Source organism: Telmatherina bonti, assembly GCF_933228915.1.
Source record: "Telmatherina bonti genome assembly, chromosome: 7".
Lineage (NCBI taxonomy): Eukaryota > Metazoa > Chordata > Actinopteri > Atheriniformes > Telmatherinidae > Telmatherina > Telmatherina bonti.
In genome coordinates this window covers 33,492,045-33,515,113 of record NC_136625.1, presented here as the reverse complement: position 1 = coordinate 33,515,113, position 23,069 = coordinate 33,492,045, and the positions used below count along the sequence as shown (strand labels likewise).

Here is a 23,069-nt window from a genome sequence, read left to right as displayed (position 1 = left end):
TGTCATTTGTCATTAATTAAACTTGTAATTTAATAACAGACTGAAACCTACATGTTCAAAAAACTTTCTAATTATGTTTGTAGTTATTTTATTAGTTTTTGTTTTTTTTTTTTATATTGAAAATCTTACATACTCCACCTTTAAGTCGCCAGTTATTTGAGTGATTGTTGTAAATTCAGCTTTTTATTTAATGAAACGGGATGAATATTATTTTAAGGAGTTTAATAATGACGAAACAACCTTAAAATGAACTTTAAACTAGTGTAGTGGTACTGGTGATCTATGCAGGTCTGGTCCACCTTTACCTTCTCCTCTTCCATAAACTTGAAAGGAATTCACTGCAGACCTCTTCACAATAGACATCTTCATATTTTAAAGTAAGGAAAAAAACATGGATTTCAATAATAACTCAGCTTAATTCAAACGAGGACATCTCATGATCATTTGGGACATCTTGAATGTCAACCACAAAAGCCTTTTCAGAAAGATAATCAAATGTTTTTACTCTCCCATGAGCCCATTCTCTGCATCTGAGTTTATGACCTACTTCATTTTAGAGCCTTCTTTCTGACAACCTTCCAGCCTTTGAAAATGCCCATTGAATTAACACACACACACACACACACACACACACACACACACACACACACACACACACACACACACACAGTAACTTAAAAGGACAAAACAAAAAACAAGCTTATAAGGCTGGTGATGCAAACTACAGGTTACCATAGCAACAGCAGTGCCCCTTAAGCTCCATTGATGAAACAGACCTACCTAAAAACCTAACTTGTGTGTAAGTACATGTGTATGCAGTATGTATGTGTATAAACGTGTATGCATTGATCTCTTTGTCTTGTTTTCTCTGTTTTCTTTTCTGTTCTCTTTCTGTCTCTCTTCTGTCCTCTCCGGTCAGAAACTCTGGAATACGAACAATTTTCCAAAACAAATAGAAAAAATAAATAAGAATCCAGAAATATGAGGGGATCATTATATCTATAAAAGCTCCACTTGGCTAAATAAATTTGCTCAGCAGAACACAGCATCCAGAACATTAGTCTGCTTGCTCAAATCCTGGACAAGACAATTAAAATAAATAAATAAATAAATATCTTGTGTTCTTCCACTATAACTTCTGGTTATAGTGAAAAAAAGTGAAAAAAAAAGTAGGTTAACTGTTTCTGTGGGGTTAAAAGCTGCAAAGATGTTCCCAGCACTGACTGGTGCAAACTCACACATACTGGGAGAAATTAAGATAGAGGATATATAAATAGGTTTGTTAATAACATGATGTAACGTCTGGAGAATGAATGTCCTCTGATAAACGCACATAATGTTCATTAATTGTCTGATAGGTGAATTATTTCCTGTCAGAAGCAGGAGTAACAAAAACAAGAAGTTTAACAGGAACCAGTAACCTCCTTTATTTTCCCTCTGGTGAAAAGGTGAGAGGAGCAGCCCACGCGGTGGGCGGGTCGTGGGTCCGCCTCGGGTTGCACGGGGACCCCAAAACCAACAAACCCACGCCTGTCTTTTTCAATTTAGTCATTTCCTGCCTTTGGCTCGGACGAAGACCAGCTCCAAAGCATCACCTCCTGCCGCGTCTCGAGCGCAGTCACGTGGGGCGGGGGTGGGGGCTGTACGTTTCCTCTTTGGTCGTCCGTCGCCCACCCTGCGCTGTCTTCAGTGGGAGCTGCGCCTCGTCACGCCACGCCACGCAGCAGAGTGTTAAAGTCAGGATTCAGCCGACAAGTAGGACATGTTTGTTCTTCATGCTGCACGTGACGCTCCGGGTTCCCTTCATGACCGCGAGGCTGATTTTTAATTATCATCAACAGGTTTCATCTTCATCATGAGGAAGATCAGCGGCACACACTTGTTGTGTTTGTTGCTCCTCAGCTTCCAGCTGTGCTGGGCAGAGGACACGCGCAAAGAGGACACGCGCAAAGACGACACGCGCAGAGAAGACAGGAAGACCCACAATGTCACACGTAAGGATGTTTTTATTCCCCCTTCTTCTTGGCCTATTTGTCAAGGATGTTTGTTTATTTATTCTGTGCTGAAGGTGAAATTATTTAAAAAAATAAATAAAATAAATAAATAAAAATCTGTAGCAATGAAATTAAAAATCTCATATTATTATTATTATTATGTTTTTTCCCAGTTAATATGAATAAAAGTTTTTTAATTCAAGGAAGAAAACTGGAAAATGGATCTAAATTCTGATTTTATTTGCTCTTTATTTGTTTGTCACATTTCAGTTCATCATATTAACATTATAATGACCCTCCAGGAGATTACGACATATAGGTTTCCTCGCCTGACTAATAAATGAATGTAACTGTCAGTTTTTTTCTGGTCTAAAAGTGAACAATTTGATCCTACATTAGTAAGCAGCTTGTTTTTGTATTAAATGTTGTCATGTTTCATAACTACGTCACAAATAACTCTCCTCAGATAAAACAGCAGCGTGCATGTTTGCTCCAAACATCCACATCTCTATTAAAAGAGGCCCTGTTAGTTATATCATACTGTTCGAGGGCAGTTACGGGTTCATCTGGGCAAATAAATTAGTTTTCAGACAGACGTCGAACACCTAGATGTCTCTGGAGATTATATAACATATATAACACAGCCCAGTTTTACATTTAAATCTTTAGCCGAAAATATTTTAATCTCAGAAACGGTAACATACAGTTTAAAAACACAGGAGGACTCTGAAGGGCTGACAAAAGAAGACACAACACATAAATTCAGGATTTTATACCCTCTTTCTTGTCTGTTTAGAAGCATGAATGCAGAAGATGGAAAAATTTCCAAAGCTGAAATCCAGTGGAAAGAAGCTTTTATCTAAATGATTATGCAATGCTGAGGTTTCTAGAAAATCGTGTAATTTTACAAAGATGATCATGAACTAGGGTTAACTTTGAATTATTGAGGATCTTTTTTTATCATGTACAGTTTCCTAGATATGAAGGAAAACAGACAACACATGTAAACATTGTAAAAAGTTCACATCTACAGTAAAACACTCACAGAAATCTACTTTACATGTTTCAATACGAGGAAAATATATTGTGTTTATGGGCATTTATTTAGTTATTCATTTATTTATTTATACATTCATGTATTTATTTAATTGATTTAAAAAAAACAAGTTTTTTATTTATTTGTGTTTTTTTTTAATAACCGTCCCACAGTTTAATCCTTAAAACACCAAAAGCCATTTATTGCTGTTTTTTGTCTGCCTGACCTCTCTGTCTATTAATGCAAGTATAACCTCAACCCTTTCATGCACAGTCCAGTAATGAGGCAATAATAAGATGTGAAATGACGCCACATGGATGTAAAAAAATAGTTATATGAATATAAAAACAAAAGAAAAAGCAAAACGGAAACTAAATGTCATAAAATTGAATTTAAAAAAGACACAGATGAACAATGCAGAAGCTTTTTGATTTTTAAATATGTTTCTCTAAGGCCTTGGCCATAAGGAGAAAAACATCCCAACATGTCAACATAAACACAAACAAAACTATTTACGTTTTTATATTTTTTTCCCATTTGTTCTTTCCCTCACGTCTTCAGTCACTTGTGCCACTTAAACAGTTTCTGTCTGAACTGTTTGAGCGGCACAAAAAAAGACAGAGGACTACATCTCACAGCTCACACTTCCAGGGGGTGGACTGTCGGTCCTGCCTGTTTTTTTTAATTACTTTTTATTTCACTTTTTTACTTTGTTTTCGATACTGGAAGATAACTATTTCACATCTTGTTGATCTTTGGCTGCTTGGATTGGTTGTCACCAAGCGGCACCTCTGGGGGTTAAAAGGGAAACCTATATATGTGGAAGTACATAAAATTGCAGTTTCCCCCTTATCCACTAGGGGCTGCAAAACAGAGCAAATCTCCAAAGACTCCCATGTTAAAAAGACCAACTTCACTGCAGAAATAAACATGTTTACAGCCTTGATCAAAAATCTATTTTAGGTTTAAGAGGTCAGGTTTACCTTCATGACAACTGTTTTTTTTCTAACTCGCCCGTTTAAAAGTAATTTAATCTCGAAATTCGTCATATTTAGGGGTGTGTCCTTTTGATTGACAGGTACCCGATCTCCCGCTTCAAGTCAGAAGAACGTAGAACAACCGCGGTTTTTAGTTGGTTAACAACGTGACTTAGCTTTAGCCCACTTACCTCCGTTAGCTGGTTACCTCCTGTTAGCTCCAGATTAGCTCGGTTAGCTTTTAGCTACAGAAAGCTCAGAGTTCGCTCGATGTCAATCATCCACCATGATGCTCACAGCCCCCCTCTCAGCTCCACCTCTTTGCCCATATTTGTATTTTCCGAACAAGACAGCACGCTTGCCCCTGCCGAGATGGCGATGAGAGGAACCACCCACCGAGCTTCAATTCAGCTCTTCAGAAACCTACGGGTGACGTCATGGAGGCTACGTCCATCTTTTTATATACAATCTATGGTTGTCACCGTCAAAAAAACAAAAAAGAAGAAATATGAGCATCTTTTTGGTTGAGAAACCAACAGGAATTCATCACTGTTTACATCAAGTTTCAATATGGAGATCTGCTAACATAATTTACATGTTTTTAATCACAAAATGTATTAAATCATGAATGTATCATGGTGGAATTCACGTACAAAGTTACCAGGAAAAAATGCCACTCTTAACAGCTGGATTGAAAATGTTCTCGAAAGGTTAGAATTGTCCCTAGCTCATCATATAACAAGTGTGCTTGTGATAGCAGTTTTCTGTTAGGCTTTGTTGTGTGGTATTTCGCAAAGTGTTAACACTGTTGCATTAGATCGCCCGAGTACCAGCGGAGTGGTGAGAGTTAACCTACTGTGGATTGATTTTTATTCAAACTTTTGACCAAGGCTTCTGGGAACAATGTAAGTTGAAACACATTTTTAGTGACAGAATTATTAGCAGTCACGGCATCAATGGGTCTAGAAAACTGAAGAAACAGGGATACAGATCAGGAGAAAGTGTAGCAGTTGCCACTGAAAACTTCTTTTGTTTGGGAAAAAAAATTGTCTAGATTTTGAGGAAATGAGTGTAGCTACATCACAATTAAAGTGGTTATCTAATAAAAAAACAAAACAAAACATATTTTTTTCTTACGGAGTAAAAGTTCTTACTCATAGTAAATATGGATTACAAGTACATATGTTTTATTAAATAAATGTTTTATTTTCTTTAGGCACATGTGACTCATATACAACCACACTTTGTGTATTTTAGTAACACAGAACTATGTTTTCGTTTTATCAAATTATTAACAAATTGTCATCAAGTTTTCTACCAAACATTTTCGCCACAGCATTCATTGTAATTTAGCTGAATGTCAGTACAGTAAAGGCTATGCTGCTGCCATAAATTTGCTAGGTACGTCTTTTTACGATGCAACTAATGTGTATTTTGTGGCACGTTACTGCCCTCTACAGGACTGGAGGAGGTTTTTGCAAACAAATCGCTTGTGGGAAGTTAAATATTTTTCTAGAGCTGTCAAACAATCAAACATTTCTATTTAAAATTATCGCTGTGGGTTTATCATGTTTAGAAAAATTACACTAAGCTAACTTAGCTAGATGTTAAACTTAAATTTGTAGCCTTAACAGAAGTGTTTAGATAGAGGTGCTTCAGAGAAACAAAAGCAACGTTCTGGTCTGTCTGTAGATGAGTGTTTTTAATGAGTTTTCCAGCTTTGTTGTTTTTTGTTTTTTTTTTTGCATTCTCAGACTTCCATCGGAAGGGCTGATATGGTTTTCAGATTCCAGTAAAAATCAGTCACGTTATAGATGCAAAAACTTCTCTGTGGTTGTGATGATTTGGTGCATCAGTGTCACCAACTGGTGAGAAGTTTAGACCAGAATGTCAGATAATTCAGTAAACCACTGTGACTAAGCAGTCCAAAATCAGCTTTTCTTGCTGAAAAGATGGAATATTCAGATTTTTTATACATAATTTTGACAGCCCTAGTTTTTCCAGGTTTTTTTTTTTATGAATACAAATACATTGTATGAAATTTACCCAATGCTGGTATTGATATCTGTATTGGTATCTATTTTGGCATTGTTATTGGTATCTATATTGGTTTTGGTATTGGTACTAGTTAGGACTGGGCGATATATCGAATATACTCGAGATATCGTGGCTAGTCCCCTGTGCAATATAGAAAATGCCTATATTCGTCATATTCGAGTATCCTGTTGTCACGCAGTTGTTTTTAGCTGTGGGCGGGGTTTTCTCCCTCCTCCTCGACTCTGCACCGCTTTGCACAGACAGTTAAAGCAAGCACACCTCGTTACGTACATAACGTGAGCTACGTGCAGCGTCATGAGAGGCAGCGTGTAGCCACTGTTGCCCACTTGGCGACTTTCTCGCTAAATCTGGCGACTTTTTTTGTGAAAAGCGACTAGCGACAAATCTAGCGACTTTTACTGGAGTTATTGGAGACTTTCCTGGTGTTTTGGCGACTGACTTTAAAGCGCATATTGTAAAGTTATTGTTACGAACGAGAGTCTCTCCCCGTCCTAAAGCACTCAATCGCTCCGGCTGCAGCTGCAGCCAGTCAGAGGAGCAGAGAGGACACCTGCACGACTCCACCTACAGTCACAATGAACAGCCAAATCCGCCACTGATCCCGCTCTGGATTACAGAGTGGGACGTAAATTGCTAAGTTTTTCACGTCACGCAAAAATAATTAATTATATTTGATTACATTCACAGCCTCTGTCACTTACTCACCTCATCCACTGTGTGTGACACAAGCATATTTATCTAGCTCGTCATGTCTCTAGAAAGTACAGAAAGGAGTGGGAATCAAACCCTGAATTAAAAACTGGCTGAAGCCGTTTATTGGAGACGATACGAAGACATTCTGCCTGTATTATAAGACTGATTTCTATGCTAAACTCTGCGATTAAAAAAAATATACGACAACTCAAAAACGTATCCATAAAGCAAAGCCTTATAATAGTTCATCATTTGAAAAGTCCCCCCTAGAGCACCTATTTTCATACGTTGCATTTATTACATCATGCAAAGGCACTTTATTTTGTTTTAAAATTACATTTTTCTGCCACTGCTTTAACTGTTCAATAAATACGGTTTTGATCAGTTTGCTTTGTTACAATTTCATCCTTTTGGCATGAATGTTTAAAATCAGCATATCTTAATGCAGTATGAACAATTATGTTTTAATGGAGACACAAAATCATCTTACTGATTTTAATTCAAGGCTAAGGTAAATATCGAGATATATATCGTATATCGTGACATGCCATAATAAATATCGGGATATTACTAAAAGGTCATATCGCCCAGCCCTAGTACTAGTATCTGTACTGGTATCTAAGTTGGTATCTATATCCGTATTTGTATTGGTATCTATACTGATCTTGTTATCTGTATTGGTATCTATATTGGTATTGGTACTGGTATTTGTATTGGTATTTTTTTTATCTGCATTAGTATTTGTATTGGTGTTTTATTGATATCCATATTGGTGTCTGTATTCATATCTATATTGTTATCGGTATTAGTATCTATATTGGTATTTGTATCAATCCCTAAAAGAAGTTTAAGAACATTTGTAAAAATAAACCACCAAAGAGATGTTTTTCATCAACAGCTGTTTTATCCTAGCAAGAAAGACTTGCTTCAAACTAAAACTTTATTGTCAATGTTTCTTCAGCTTCGTTGACCTTTGTTAGAGACAACCTTCAGTTGTCTCATCTGGTGGTTTTATAACTTTACGTCCGTGTCATAAGCTGTAAACTGTTTGCACAGATGAAAAGCATCACCCACATGGACAACTGGTGGGTTGATGCTGTATAAATGTGATTCCCAGAGATGGGGTCTCAACCCACAACTGGGTTGCAGGAGATTTAAAGAGGGTCACCAATTTTTTCTTTTAGTCCACTGAACTGATTTGGAGGAAGCTTATTGCTTGTTCGTCACACTTCCAGTTTTCTGTTACAAACTGGTGAACTGGAACTGGAACTGGTGTTAAAAAGATTTCCAAGGGAAAAGTTTTAACCCCAAAAACAACCTTTAGAATTTATGGGGCAGAGCTTACAATTCTGATTGGTGAAGAAGTCTGAATATTGTCTCCAATATTATACCTGACCCAAGTGAAACTTGGGTCAGGTATAATATCTACCATAACTCATAAAACTGATTCCTCTCTGGTAGTACCACAGGAACAGCTTATGTATCCTGCTCTTCATCAAACAGGGCACCACCATGTCTGCTACAGAAAGCCGAGCCAGCCGTGGGTTTGATAAGCAGGACCTGATGGTACTTTGATCTACATCAATAAATAATAAAAACATCAATCAGACATCAACACACTAATATACAATTGTTAAATTACAAGCGATATGCAAGGCAGCAAAGTTTTGAGGTAAAATATTCTGCATAAATCTCTCTGGGCACCTGAGGTATAAATGTGGCGTATCAATATGTGATATTATTTCATTGATCACTGACTCCTGAACAGATTTGAATGAAAACTTTCTTACTAAACCCCTATTGTGGAAGAATTCGTAACATCAGCAAACATCAGTCTTCAGTCAACATGTCAACATTTAGGATTTGGATCCCAAATTAGAAAGATCTGATTGATCATCTGATTAAGGACATATTTTGAGTCAATAAAGCTTGGGCAGGTTTCCATGGCGAGACATCAGCTGGGATGGAGTGACACGCCTCAACAGGCCTAAACGCCCAGTGTCAGCGTCACCGCTGTATGCTTCACGTAGGTCTGTGGAGGCTTGGCGCGCACCTCTTCCAGACCTGACGTAAACTACCAGTCAAAAGTTTGGACACACTTTCATTAGATTCAATGGAAAAGCGTGTCCAAACTTTTGACTGGTGCTGTAGACCTGTACTTGCTTATGCGGAAGTACTCCCTTATGATTGGTTGGTTTGTAATTAAGTGTTTCCTGACTTCAGTGCAGTAATAACAATAGAGAAAGACAATGCTGTGAGCATACGCTCAAGTGTGAAAGCTTCACCATACACACACCCCAGTATAAATCCACCTACCTGGCTTGTTATGCTCTATTTTAACTGTAGCTGCGTTTCCATTACTTTTTTGCAAAACAAAAGCAATATTTTTAAGTTTCGACTCTGGGGGTTTGCAGGTGTTTCCATTAAAGAGTGTTTAGCGCATATGCTTTAGTTCTTGCAAAATCTCGTGAGTTGGACGAGATTTTACTAGAATTGCAGCCTAGGCAAGGTAGCCACGTAGCATTATTTGGGGATTTTTTTATTAGCTGCAAGGAATTTGCTGCGGTTTTTTTGAAGATTTTCTCCCTCATTTTCTTTTCTAAAACTCAGAAATTTGCTGTTGTTTGTTCCACACCGCACCATCTCTACTGAAAATGATCAGGTCATGACCCCCTACGTCACGTCCAGGAACACGTAAATGCGAAAAAAAGTGTTTCCATTGCACTTTTACGATATATTTTCTATCAAAATGTCTGAAAAACCACCTCATGTGAGCGTAATTTTTTTTTTTAGCAATATTGAGGTTTTTTTTTTTTTAATGTAGATTCTTCCATTCACGTTTTTTTATTGCAATATTTAGTTTTACCGCTATTCTAGATGTAATGCAAACGCACCTTATGTTAACCATGCTTCTCTCCGTTTTCTGTGTCCGTGACGTGTGTATTTTTGTTTTGTTTCCTGCGATCTGGTGGATACACACTCAGATATAGCAAACAGAGCTGTCTTGCAGGAAACAGTGGGTGCAGTGTGGTTCAGTAAAGCTCACATGCAACCGGTGAAAGGAACAAAGAAGAATATTTATTGGCCACGCAGACCAAGCCCGCAAACTCCGCTGCCTGTTTTTATTTCTCTTTCTGATAATAAATATTATCATGATCTCCATCACCCTCACTATGTTGGCTATTGTCTTAACTCTACACTGCCCTCTAGTGGATATACTCCATAACAAGAATACCAACATAAAGCACAGGTGAAGACACAGATTAATCTATTTGCATATGCCTAATTTCCCATACAGCAGACCTGAATGCAAAAAGAGCCAGAGGTCAAATAATCTTCAAACTCCTGGCAAAAAAGCATTTTTTTAGTGTTTCAACACACAGGGAGTATCTGCATGTTGCCACTTAAAACTGCCTTTTGCAGTTTTAAGTGACACATCTGCTGTGTGATGATAAATAACTAAAGGAAAACTACTAACTTATCAGCATTTTACACAAATCACAGATCTATATGACATCTTCTGCTGTGCTCTCTAACAGCTGCTTCATTACCAGCACAGGAAAGCCGTTTTACACCATTATCAAAAGCTGTTCCACAGTTTGAGGAGCTCTAACAGCTTTCTTTACTTAGGGAGAAATGTATGAGCCCTTTGTGCAGGCTGAAGCTTGTAACATCCATTAAGGGTGCCTGGATGTACCGTTCATACATAAAATATGTTGTTTATGTTACTGCAGAATGTTAACAACAGCCAAGAGCAGTAATTTGTCCAGAAGGAGGAATAAGACTGCAGCATGTTAGCGCCAGTTAAAATGTGAGAAAAGTGTTCTGTACAAGATGAAACTGAAGAATTAGTCTTAGCTACGCCTTCTTCGGGTTTGCCTTTACACTGCGATACCATAAACCGTGTTTACAGCTGCCTCAGTCCGTCCATTACTGAATTTGTTTATGTCACGGCTGAAATTCTTGTCTAAATCTGCAGGGTTTTCCCCATGCAGCGCTAACGCTCGGGCAGGGTGCCTGGACGCATTTGGCAACCCACTCATATATTCATTATTATTACTTTCAAAAACAGTGAAGTGTACTGCTGTATAGTTGCATATGATGTCTTACTTCAGCATATCCTCCTTAATACAGACAAAGATCAACCATGATTGTAATGTTCACCGTGTCCCGATCCATCCATCGTTCTCCATAGAACTTATCAGTTCCATGTCTGTATGGATTTTAATCATGTTGGCTATCTCAATCCACCACTTCCTTTCTTGTCGTAAGGATCAACGGTACATAGGCTGGTTGATAGATTGGGTTGATATATTTGCGTTTTTTACTGACGCTGATACCCAGGTTCGTTCGCTAATATACTTTTCTGGAACCCTGCCAAATCAGCTTCGAAACAACGGTAAGCTTTAAACTTTCAAAATATCTTTCAACTGTTTGGCTTCGCTGTAATTTTGCCAAAAACTTGAATAGCAACTTCCTCGTCTACAGAACTGCTTGCTGTTGTATTTGGAGAGCTGCGACCTAACTATGGGCTATGTCGGCAAAGCTAACGTCTAAGCCAACGTTGTCAGTCCTTTGCCATAGTGCTTGTTGGAGTTTCATCAGTGCCCACCAGGCTGAGGTTTTGCAGCGTGTTTATCCATCCATCCATCTTCTACCGCTTATCCGGGTCGGGTCACAGGGGCAGCAGCCTAAGCAGAGAAGCCCAGTCTTCCCTCTCCCCAGCCACATTTGCCAACTCTGCGGGGGGATCCCAAGGCATTCCCAGGCCAGCCAAGAGATATAATCCCTCCAGCGTGTCCTGGGTCTTCCCCGGGGTTTCCTCCCAGAGGAACGTGCGCGGAACACCTCACCAGGGAGGTCCAGGAGGCATCCTGACCAGATGCCCGAGCCACCTCAACTGGCTCCTCCTGATGCAGAGGAACTGTGGTGTTTATCTTTGTTAATAGTGTAAATTGTGACAACAGCATTATTTTCTTGCAATCTCTCTACGTGCATGTGCCGCTTTGCACAGGATGGCGGTGTGCATATGATTGATGCGACATCGGTGGGAGAGAAGGTAATAATGTTTCCCTTCAGGAACTCAGCTGGATGTTCCTCTGCAGAAACCACTTTGAGCTGGTTTGGTTTCAGAGCACTTCTTGAAGTGGAAATTTATTCCTACAAGGTCCAGTATGATGGAAAATAAAGCATGGATCCATCTCTGCAGACCACCCTTCGCAGAACACTTCCACATCATCTCAGCCACAATGACTGGAGTTTAGAAAAAAAAGCCCAAAATAAAAATGAGCTCTTGTGGTGGAAATTAGTAGAAACAGACATATTTTCTTCTGTTCTTTAGATACTAAATATTAGATCTAGTTTTAATGCAAATGAATTAAGTTTTAGGAATAGTTGGGGAACAATAACCCTTCATGTTTTTACTAGACAAAGTTGTTCAATATGCAAATTTTAAAATGGTCAAAATGACATCTTTGCATTTGCGTTAAATCATCTTTTAACAAAATAAAGATTTAATGCAAGGATATATTCGTCAATACAGATCTATGAGGTGCAAAGTCGATCGGTTTGGTTGAGTTTCTAATAAGAAAAGCTATAAATCATTTAGTGAGGTGATAAAATGTGGGGACGGGCTCCAGGAGAGACTGAACATCCTGGTGATTCCAGCGAACCATATGCACCCCACCCAGATGATGCACTCAGAATTGAGGATTTGAGATGAAGATTGACACTGATTGATGCTGATCTGTGTTTATTCTTTTTTAAAGAAACGTCTAAACAGATATCAGATCCAGCCCACTGCAGGAAAGACTTCTTCTATCTCACCTTTCTTCCACCTTCCTTCCTCTTTTTACTATTTGTTTAATTTTGTTTTAAATTCAGTGAAAGTTTTTTTTCTTTTTTAAAGACTTGTAACATTTGTTGTGATTGTGTAATTTTTATGGTGCAAATTGCAGGATCAAAAGCAGTATGGGCACTAAATATCGGCTGCAGAAGATTGGCAGCCAATATTGGCCATCTGCTAAAGTAGATGAAATTTTTTTTTTTTATCTGCATTGGCTCTACAAGATCCATATCATTTGGTCCCTAGTAGGGATGGACGAAATGATGATATATATCCTTTGGACGATAGAAAATGTTTATCGTTTCATATAAGAAGAAGAAGTAGAGGAATAAAACCACAAAGTTTTTATTTTCTGTTTTCCTTAACATCTTCCGCTGGTGCTTCTTATTTGGTGGTTTGTGCATCGTCTTCTCCCTCTTTTTCTTCTCTGGTTGGTTCCTTTTACTGGTTGTGTGTCAGCTCTACAACTCAACACTGCCCCCGCAATTTCTGATTGTATCGCTCCATTTTCTGTTAAGTTACAAATAGCTAAGCCTGTTAGAAACGAACCAAATTACCTGCACAACCAATGCAGGGAATGGTTGAAACCGTTGTCCGTCTGTGCGTCCATCTTCTGCATCTCTCAAAAATGGGTCTTAATAGCTTATTTATCCTCCACACTAAATTACACACCAACACAAACTGCTCTGTACATTTTATGTGTCCTTTATGTCATCCGTTTGGCCCGTTTTCAGAGACTGTGCTGATGCGGAGTCTGACAGAAAACAGAGCAATACCACTGGAAAAAGAAAGGGCAGTGTTATGCAGAATAGCTCATCTGCATCCTGTGAAAGGAACAAGGAAGAGCCCATAATAAATTAAATCACCTTCATGGTTGCCATGTTTGGCATTTTGTCAAAACCTGTCAAAACTTGGATGATAATACCAAAATCTGCACTTTCATCTGCTGGACATCTTTTCCGGCAGGTGATGGTGGACACAGCGGAAGTGAAGGAAAGTGAGACATTCGCTGGGTCATGCCTGATAGCCGATTGTTGGCTCGGCAAATACTGATTCTTACACCCTTATAACAGTTTTGATGCTCCTTCATGGTGCCCCTTTTGCCTTCAAACACAAAGAGAGAAGAAGTCAAATTGGTGCATCGCTGTATTTACGATAAATATGACTGCTAGCTGTTCAGTTAGCAACAGAAATAATAAGGAGAAGCACCACAGCGGACAGGGACAAAATTCACACCTGCAGCCAATTCTGCCTGGCAATTTCATAAAAGAAAATAACGCTGGGGTACAAAAGGGCAGGTCTAAATATGACAGAGGGCCTCAAGATTAGCAGGAGGAAAACTTTGACATGGTCCCAAGCTGCATGAAGGTATTTTTACGATATTGTCTCAGCATCTGGTGACTAGTGTGTAGCAGGATTGGAAAGAAAGCTGCAGAAGCTGTCAGTCATGAGGCAGAAGGAGAGAAGTGTTTGATTTGTTGTCTTTATCCATGCGCTGCCTTGTGAAACGTTTCAGACTGTTTGGTCTGACATTGATGGAAGACACTCTTAATTATGATCAAATGACTGCAATTATTTCGATTTCTGTTGGAAAAGCACACAATTTTAATATGTCAGGATAGAAAAATAACATTTCACCATCGTGTCTCGGATACTGGTCCAGCTCCAAGTGTTCAGCACTCAGAACGCCTGCGTCCACAGTAAAGTTTCACCATGTTGAAAACTCATTTATCAATCAAATCAAATCAAACCATCAGACAGTCATAACTTACCTAAGGATTGTGTTACGGCCCATGGCCAGTCATCTAGCTCATCATTCCAACCATCATCACCTGGGGCCATCTTCCTGGAGCTGCCCTCAGGCTGATGTGTGCTGGATGCTGATTGGTCACCACGCGCCCACCTACTCTTGATTGGCCGGACCTTCTACTGAGCACCTAAATAAAGACTGTCACCGACCTTCATTCCAGGCAACTGTGTTTTGAGCCTTGGTGCCACAGCTTGCCACTCTTTCCTGTGAACGAGATTGACTGTTTGGTGTTTTATTTGACGCTTTTGTGATTACCGCTGGGTTGGTGCCAGCTTTGGTTTATACTTTTGTTGTTGGGTTTGTTTGTTTGTTGAGTTCTCATCTGATGCTTTTAAGGCCTAGTGGGTCCAAAATAAAGCCTTCCTTTGCGCATTTTCCTGGTTTTCTTTTGTTAATGTTGCCACCCCTTTGTACCCCTGGACAAACTCTATTGAGGGATGTAACAATGGACACACCAAAACATCTGCAAACATTTTCCCATGAAACACACACGGCCCAGTTGTTCTTATGCAGAAGAGGCTGGAGAAAGGTCAACCCGCCTGACGACAGTGATTGTTCTCTCAGAAGGCCCCTGCTTGGAAGGATGCCCAACTCCTCAAGTCGGTGAAGCTGTGTTTTGTTGGCTTACAGAGAGCATCCAGCGTAGTTGTGAACAAGTCAGTGTGCCAGATTCTCAGCTTACACCCGCTAATTATCTGACAATGCCTCACCGCCCTGCTTGTTGGTCATGAGCCCATGTTGTTCTGACTCTTAATACATTTCAGTCTGGTCTTTTGGGTGCTGGGCGGATGCTTGCTGCTTAGTTTCTGTACTTCATGCGAGAGAGTCACCTTTACCCCAATAAGATGCTAAATCACTAAGGAGGAGTAAAAGTAGAACCATTCCAGGTTGAACATAACCCGTCGAAGCGGTACTGACATCTGATCATGGTGCCTCTCGGCCACCTACCTGTGGAGGCATTTGGAGGCATATCCGACTAGGAGACCCCGGGGCAAGTCCACAAGAGCTGCCTCACCGTATAAAACTTATTCATTTGCCATGTGCGCTAAATTTAATAAGGCATGATAAGATGATCGAAACAGTTTCTCATTGAGTTCATCAACTGTTAAGTTTTTTGTTTTTATTCTTAGTGTGGAGCCAGACAAAGGCCAGACGACTGTTTGCAAGGCAAAAGATTGCTCCCCTGCAGCAAAGTCACATCCTTGTAAGTCTTTGTTTTCAGCTTTTCAGCGTGAAGTCACTGCATGTTCAGTTAGTTGTATTCCACAACAGTCACTGCATGAAATGAAGCATCTTCTAAAAGACATGTGGGTGTCTTGCAGTTTTAACTTGTAATTTGTTAATTTGTATGTTTTTATTGAAGAGTTTTGACTGCAAAATGCACAAAAATGTGTTCAGACAGAGGCTTCTTCAGGCCTGCTGTAAGATTCCCTCAAACCACAAGCAGAAACAAGTTGCTTTCTTGCTACTGGTTTATTTATAGACTTTACCACAAAATTTACTGTGAAAACTGAACAAAAATGTTAAAGATAAAAAACTGGCGACATACAACCAACCTTCACAGCTAGTAAATGATGTTTTGCTAAAGTAAAATATAAGCAGATAAACCAATATCTCATTGGCTGCATGCTCCTTGCTAGGGAACGTTTCAGTCGTCTGAAAATATCACAATCTAAATCTTCCACCCTGCAGCTGCTTGCTCATTGCTTATTGTCAAGCTCTTACGAGAGCAGGAAATAACTTGGAATGTATCAAAATAAAAGCACAAATACTTTACCCTTCTTCAACTATGTGATAAATGAAACTTAAAATTCTTACTCATTACAAAACAAATACACAATATTGGTAATAAATCAAGTATTCTAAACATGATTATAAACAGGAGGTGGTCATTCCTGCTTGCAGCCTTTGCCCACCAGAACAAGACTCTGACTTTGATGAGATTGTCGTAATTGGCTTAAAAGATTAAAAAAAAGTTTTTCTAAACCTTTTAATTTTTTTTTTATCCTTATTTAAAAAAACAGTTCAGCTTTCAGAGTTTAATAAACAATTTACTCCATTTCCAGCCTCCATTTTAGTCAGCTGATTTATAAAAATGACTGTTATGACTACTTATAAATGCAAGTTTCTCTGTAAATGAAATAAAAATGGCCAGCCTTATGAAAGGCCCTTTACCTGAATATAGTCCTTTTAGCCTCTGATGGCACGGCACTGAAACGACCTGACAAGGAGATAAACATGATGAACTCAACTGGGGTGTCCAAAGTCGGTCCTCGAGGGCCAAAGTCCTGCAGGTTTTCGATGTATCCCTTTTCCGATACACCTGGCTCACTTAAACAGATCCAACAGTCAACAAAGTTTTACACAGTGACTGATTCATTTGAGTCAAGTGTGTTGGAGCATGGATACATGGAAAACCTGCAGGATTGTGGCCCTCGAGGACTGGAGCTGGACACCCTGCAATAACATTACGTAGTTAGTTCCAAAAAATGGTCATAATTAGGGCTGAAAAACATTGTTTTTATCCTACCATCTTACTAGAAGACTACAGCCGGATCCAAACTGATCAAATGTGTTGATCCATTAAAGATCTGTAGTCCCAGAACTTTTCATTTAAATTAAGACAATATGGACATGACGTTAGAAAATTATCCAAGAAGGAAACCGCAAAAGAAAAAAAGAAACTCAGTCATGTTAAAAATCCAGAACCACGTCAGAAATCTGGGCTCAGACCTGAATTTTCAGCATTAAATGCCTGTTTTTACAACAGATACTCAGATGGAGGGACAGTTTTTATATCTGGTGCCAGTTTCTTTTCCCACTAACATGCTGACGTCAAGCCGATGTCCTGAGGTCAAACTCAGTATGAACTTTGTCCAAAACTGAAACACAACCAAATATTTTAATATATGAAGTGTGTTTATGATTTTATTTATGATCGATTTGGTTCAGTTAAACAAACTCTTTTCCTTTTTTTCTGTCACGCTCTTTAAGCCTTTAACTTTCACACTAACAAGGGTTTCTGCGTGTTTTTCCGTTTGTTTTGGACAAGAATAATGAGAATAAATGATAAATAAGTTAATAACAATGTGACAACAGGGAAACAACAGTGTTGTAATAAACACTTACTTTGGCTTTTACATACCCAAACCAGTTGGTAGAGATGCTCATACTGGTTTATTTCCACAATCTTTTAAAGAAACTCACTGGAAATTTACCTCTACCAAACGGTAGAAAAGGACCTGAAAGGGTTAAATGAAGTTTATTTCTACCAGTTTGGTAGAAACTGAGCTGGAGGCCTTGAGGCAGCTTTTCCCAAAATTTGGGGTCTCAAGATCATTTCAGGGGGCCTTAAGATCATTGTAAAGATTAAAAAAAACAACAAAAAACAACAAGACAAAAGTACATTTATCACATAAATTCAGGATTTTTAATAGAGGTGTAGAAAACTTCTTGTTTAGCCGTAACCCAAATCAACCAAAAAACCATTCATCTTACTTATTCATGACATTTCTGATGTTTTTAAAGCCTCACAGTTTTTCATTTTTATTATCGTGTGTCCATAAACAAAGCCGTTATTGGTGCTATCTGGTGCTAAATCTTTTATTTTGGCCATCTAGGTTCCTTGTCACAGCGGTGAACAGAGTTCTCCAGGAAATAACTTTATTTATGACGACTCTGACAGTTTTAAAGGCTTTTATTTAGAGGATGGCCGCAGGATGACCCATTTGATAAATCAAACAATTAACCCATCAGTGCTCAGGAACACACACACACCTACATATATTATCTTCAGGGTCGTAGGTGAGAAGATTTTAAGAACCACAAAATTTGATGGGGCGGATTTTTTTTCCGACATATTTTCCCTGGACTTCAGAGGTGGACCCCTTGTGGTCTTTACAGCCTGTAAGGATTCAAGAAATATTTCAGGTTCTCTTTCTCAGTCACTGTTGATTAATGAAATCTTTACTGGTGCCATTTCAGAAGCACAAATCAAACATTATGACCCCCGCACGGCGCTGTGGCCGCCTGATGGAGAGCTGCTCCTCACATGTGCAGTGCTGCGACCCCTGCGCCTCCTGCCGCTGTCGGCTCTTCAACACCATCTGCCACTGCTGGAGGATGAACCCTCTGTGCTTGAAGAGGACCTAGACCAACACATGTACAACACACCTGATCTACAAACACAAACATTTCACACCAAGTTCACCTACAACAAAGCTTGGAGGAGTTTCGTCATTCCTGCTTAACGAACGTGCAATCATCGCCAACTTTCAAATGCACCTTTAAACAAGACAAAAGTGTCTTTTTTTTTTAAAAATGAAAGAAAATAGGAAACTAAATTGACCCATTTTAAGATATTTGTGGCTAACAAAGTATTTGAACCATGAGGTTCAGGTGTTTTCAATCAAAACGATGAAAGTCAGATGAGTGAGGGACTTGTTTTAAAACTTAAAGGCTGAACTTTAGTCTATCGTGGCACAAAGAAGGACATTTCTGCAGACGTCAGAGAAAGTGTCGCTGAGTCAGGCTGGAAAAGGCAGGAAAATCCAATCAGTCCAAGCAGAATCCAAGCAGTTATCCGTCAAAGAGGAAAACAAGTGTTTTCGGGGAGACCTGACCTGAACCGAACGGCTCCTCAGCTGAAACCGTTCTGTGTTCTGCAGATGAAATTCCTCCAAGTTGATCTGCAGGACTGAACAGAAACGTTTAGCTGCAGGGTCATATCAGACACTGAAAGCTTAGGTTCACACACACTCACCGCTCAGATACAGACACCCCCCCCCACCCCCCCACCCACCCTTTCTGAGATGAAGGGAATTGTCTCAGTGTTTCAGTGTAAGCTAAATGCAGTAACTTTATTTTTAACTAATTTAATGTGCATGGAAAGTGTTTAAACTCTCCCTTCTTATTCTCACAGTCCAGTCTGGAAGGCTCTCATCCAGCTGAAGTGGGATTTGAGAGACAACTGAGGGACATCATGGTATTTTTTCTAGATAAAATGGGAAAGTAAGATGGCTGCTCCACTTTGACGTTTTTGCTTTGCTATTAACAATAAAAGCTTGTTTGCCTGTAACCTTTACATGGCACGAAAATGAAAGAAATGAGTGTTATTCCTGTCATTGGTAATAAATCTGAGACTGTTGGAAAGCCTGCTAACTTCTCTTTTGATTAGAGACATTTTTGTGAGGAAAACAGGTGATCAGCAGAGGGGAGTGTATGAGTTGCACCCCTAAAAATCTTGTCAAATCTTCTGTCTGCCAGACAGTTGGTTCTGCTACTGGCTCTTGTTTTGAGCTTCTGGTACGCCGGGGGCTGACAGTCTGATGGCTGCTTGTTGCTCCTTTAGCAGCACCTGGAATTATGGACGTTTTCTCCAGAAGTCTGTTGGATGATAAGCTCCTTTTCCAGCGAGGGGTTTATGAAGCCGATAGGATGGTTTGAGGCTGTTTGCTTTGGTAAAACCCAATCTATGTGGCATTTCTACAGTCATACCCTTACCAGGTAGATGCGGTATCGGCCGGATAGCGATTGATTGCCGTTAGTTTAATGCAATACCTGCTATGAATTCTAAAAATGAAGAACACAATAGAATCAAAGGAGCCAAAAATCTACCGTGACATGGAAACATGGGGATGATTAATACAGGAAGGGATGATTCTTTTGACTAATCAGTGGATTGACTGATTGACAGTGTCAAGCTCCACTCTTTTGACCCAGTATGAAGCTACCAGACCCCTCAGGTCATCTGGATCCAGTCTTTCTTCAGTTCCGAGAATCAGAACCAGACATCGAGAAACTGCATCAGCTTCTATGCTCCACATGTCTGGAACAAGCACCCAAAAAGCCTCAAATCAGCTGAAACATCCAGGTTAGAGACCCTCCTGGTCTCAGCTAGTAGTCTGCATGCAATCCAAATCTGCACGTGTCTTTTAGGCTGGAATTGATCAAAATTTTAATAGTTTTCTTTTCTTTTTCCATTTTATGTTTTAATTTAATAAATTATACTTATTTTGTTATGTTTTAAAGTTTTCGAAGCACTTTGAATCACCCTGTTGTTGAGTGTTGCCATAGAAATAAACTTGCCTCGCATTGATGGTGGGATTGGTGAGACTGGGACCCCAACAGAAATGTCCCAAAGAAGTGACTTTTCCATTTTTTTTTTGAAAACCCAAAAAATGTGCGCAGATGCGTCATGTTCCGAGCCAGACCTCCTGCTGGTGAGTGGGCTGCTGAGTCAAAGAGTGGTGAAGACGTGGAAAACGCTTTGTTGATTGCTGAACCAATAGGGCTTTTGGTGGAGGCAGTATGATGGTGTGAGGCAGCATCTACCTCACTGGAAAACAAGACTTGTCTTTACCTGAGTGTAGATGGAGACGAGACTCTGCAACCAGCAGTACTCCCATATCCCCTCAGTCTGGGACTGAACTGTACCCTCCCAGATGGCAACGCTGGCCTTCACAGAGCAGGTTTAGCAGAAACTACCTCCAGAAATTGGGAACGGGGAGGTTGAAACAGCCTGCAGTCCTCACTTTATCCTCATTGAAGATGTTTTGGATCAACTTGGCGTGCTGGAGGTTTTATGGCACATCATCCCTTGGCAACATGTGACCAAGCAACCAGCATGAGGTGGAGGTACCAGGCTGTTTTGTTCTGCCACATGATAAGACCCTGTTAGTTCGTCAGGACCTGGTTAAGTTGTTTATTGACACTTCAGTCGTCCATTTCAATAAATAACACCAAAGAAGAGTCAACAACAACAAAGTGTTTTGTCAGAAAACATGTGGCAGTTTTTAATGGGCATGACTCACAACTCACATCTGCAGCTCATCCCACAATGCATTGTCCTTACAAATGTGGCTCCATTTAAAAGGGAAATAAACAGTTTTCCAATAAGATTAACTACTAAGAAGAATTGTTACAATAATCCATCAAACACAAGTTTACCGACTTTTTGAGCTGAATTTATTTAACAGAAGGAAAAAATGGACTAAAGTGTCTTTATTTTAATCGTCTGAAACAAAGCTGGAGCTCTCATCAGCCATCAGAGGGACCTGAGCAAATCCTTTTCCAAGATTAATGTACAACAAAGAATGTGTCAGTTTATTTATATCAGACCAAAATACTGACAATACATGTTTTTAGATGACTGTTATTGAATCTCAGTCGCCAACAAGCGCTGATCAAATCATTTCCCAGGCAGCAGAGGTGCAGCTGAGTGAACATTGGAGGTCAGTGTGGTTTCCAGAGCAGATGCAAAAGACAGACGCAGAAAATGCTCAAACCCAGTTTATGTCTGTTTCAAACTAGGTCAAATGGCACAGCCCACATTCTGCCCGTGTGAGCTTTATGTTAGGACGCTTTTACATCCTCAATCTGGGTCCCTGGCTGCCAAGGGGGTCGCCCAAAGAGCACAGAAAGCCCCAGAGGCTTTGACTGTTCAGAGCCAGAGTGATTTAAAGAAAGGCTATGTCAACACACAGGTGAGTGGAGGTGTATTTACCTCAAAGGTTTTTATCATATGCGTGTTTTAGTCACATGACAGCAGTGTGTTAGGAGCCAGTTTGCATCATGTTATTAATAATACATATCTGAATAATACCACAGTGCAGATGATTCGTCCTTATTTTTTTTTTAAAAAAAGGAAGGATAAATGATGGTAATTCCCTTAACTTTGGTCTGATCAGAGGAAAGGAGTCACCGAGCTTAAAGGTAAACTCTGAACTGTGCAACGCCCTCTAGTGGCAGTGTTACGTGACAACGACGCCAATGTGAAGAGAGCTTGTGTGGAGGTGGGCAGTGACAACACTCTTATGTAGAGGGAGCATTGATGAGTTGTAATAAAAGTTTCCGTTCTTTTCCTGTATGTGAAGGTATTCATGTTAAATCTTTTAACCTGCTGCTTTTACATTTTCTGCTCTTTTGCTATATAACTACTGTGTGAAGTCGAATAACTCGTATGTACTTTTTCTTTTTGAGTTACTGCAGACTAAATGTGTAAAAATGACATGTTTGTACTTCATCATTCATTCTTGTTTTTATGAGCTGAAATTATCTTATATTTTTGCTATTGAATAAAAATGTTGTAATCCCAAAATAGAATTGTGTTTATTTCGAGTGAAAATATCCTAAACTTGCTTTGAAATTGTATTGTGACAATAGGGGTTGGGAAAATCAAATCGAAAAACCAAATATCAGTATTTTTTGCTTCACAATTTTAAAATCTTTTTTTTATTTTTTTTATTTTTTTTTTTAAACAAAAAATTATTTTTCTCTTCAAATAAATAAAAATAATCAATTCATGTCATGTTGATTGTTTTTATTGATATTTTTACTTGTCTTCTTGGGCTTGATATCAGCTGAATGATGGTCTGGCTACTGTGATGTTTTTTCCTAATTTGAATCAAGAAAGATTACGAGCAAAAAAAGTTTTTTACATTTTTCTTTTTGTTTACTTTTAATCTGCAAAAATCAGCATTATCGAAGGATTGTGAGAATTGCAATTTAATCGAATTAGCACCCTAAAAAAAATCGGAATTGAATCGAACTGGGACAAAAGCACATCATCACAGCCCTACATTACAATGTACAGTTTTTTTTCTTTTAGTAATAAAAAGGGTGTTTTTAATTCGTGTTTTGGGAATTTCGCTTCCCT

At 39.2% G+C, this 23,069-nt stretch overlaps 1 protein-coding gene across 1 annotated transcript; it reads left to right on the top strand.

Moving 5' to 3' along the window:
• Positions 1-1,627: 1,627 nt before the first annotated feature.
• On the top strand, positions 1,628-22,501 carry asip2b (agouti signaling protein, nonagouti homolog (mouse) 2b). Its single transcript, XM_079243558.1, has 4 exons — positions 1,628-1,755; positions 1,842-1,994; positions 15,544-15,617; positions 18,398-22,501. The coding sequence occupies exons 2-4, from the start codon at positions 1,856-1,858 to the stop codon at positions 18,563-18,565; spliced, it is 381 nt and encodes a 126-aa protein (XP_079099684.1). The 5' UTR covers positions 1,628-1,755; positions 1,842-1,855; the 3' UTR covers positions 18,566-22,501.
• Positions 22,502-23,069: the final 568 nt, after the last annotated feature.

Bases quoted from the DNA above. Each gene is read 5' to 3' on its own strand.
- asip2b (XM_079243558.1), top strand. From the start codon at position 1,856: ATGAGGAAGATCAGCGGCACACACTTGTTGTGTTTGTTGCTCCTCAGC. The intron at 1,995-15,543 runs GTAAGGATGTTT...TTTTATTCTTAG, and splicing joins GAAGACCCACAATGTCACAC to TGTGGAGCCAGACAAAGGCC. The intron at 15,618-18,397 runs GTAAGTCTTTGT...GTGCCATTTCAG, and splicing joins TGCAGCAAAGTCACATCCTT to AAGCACAAATCAAACATTAT.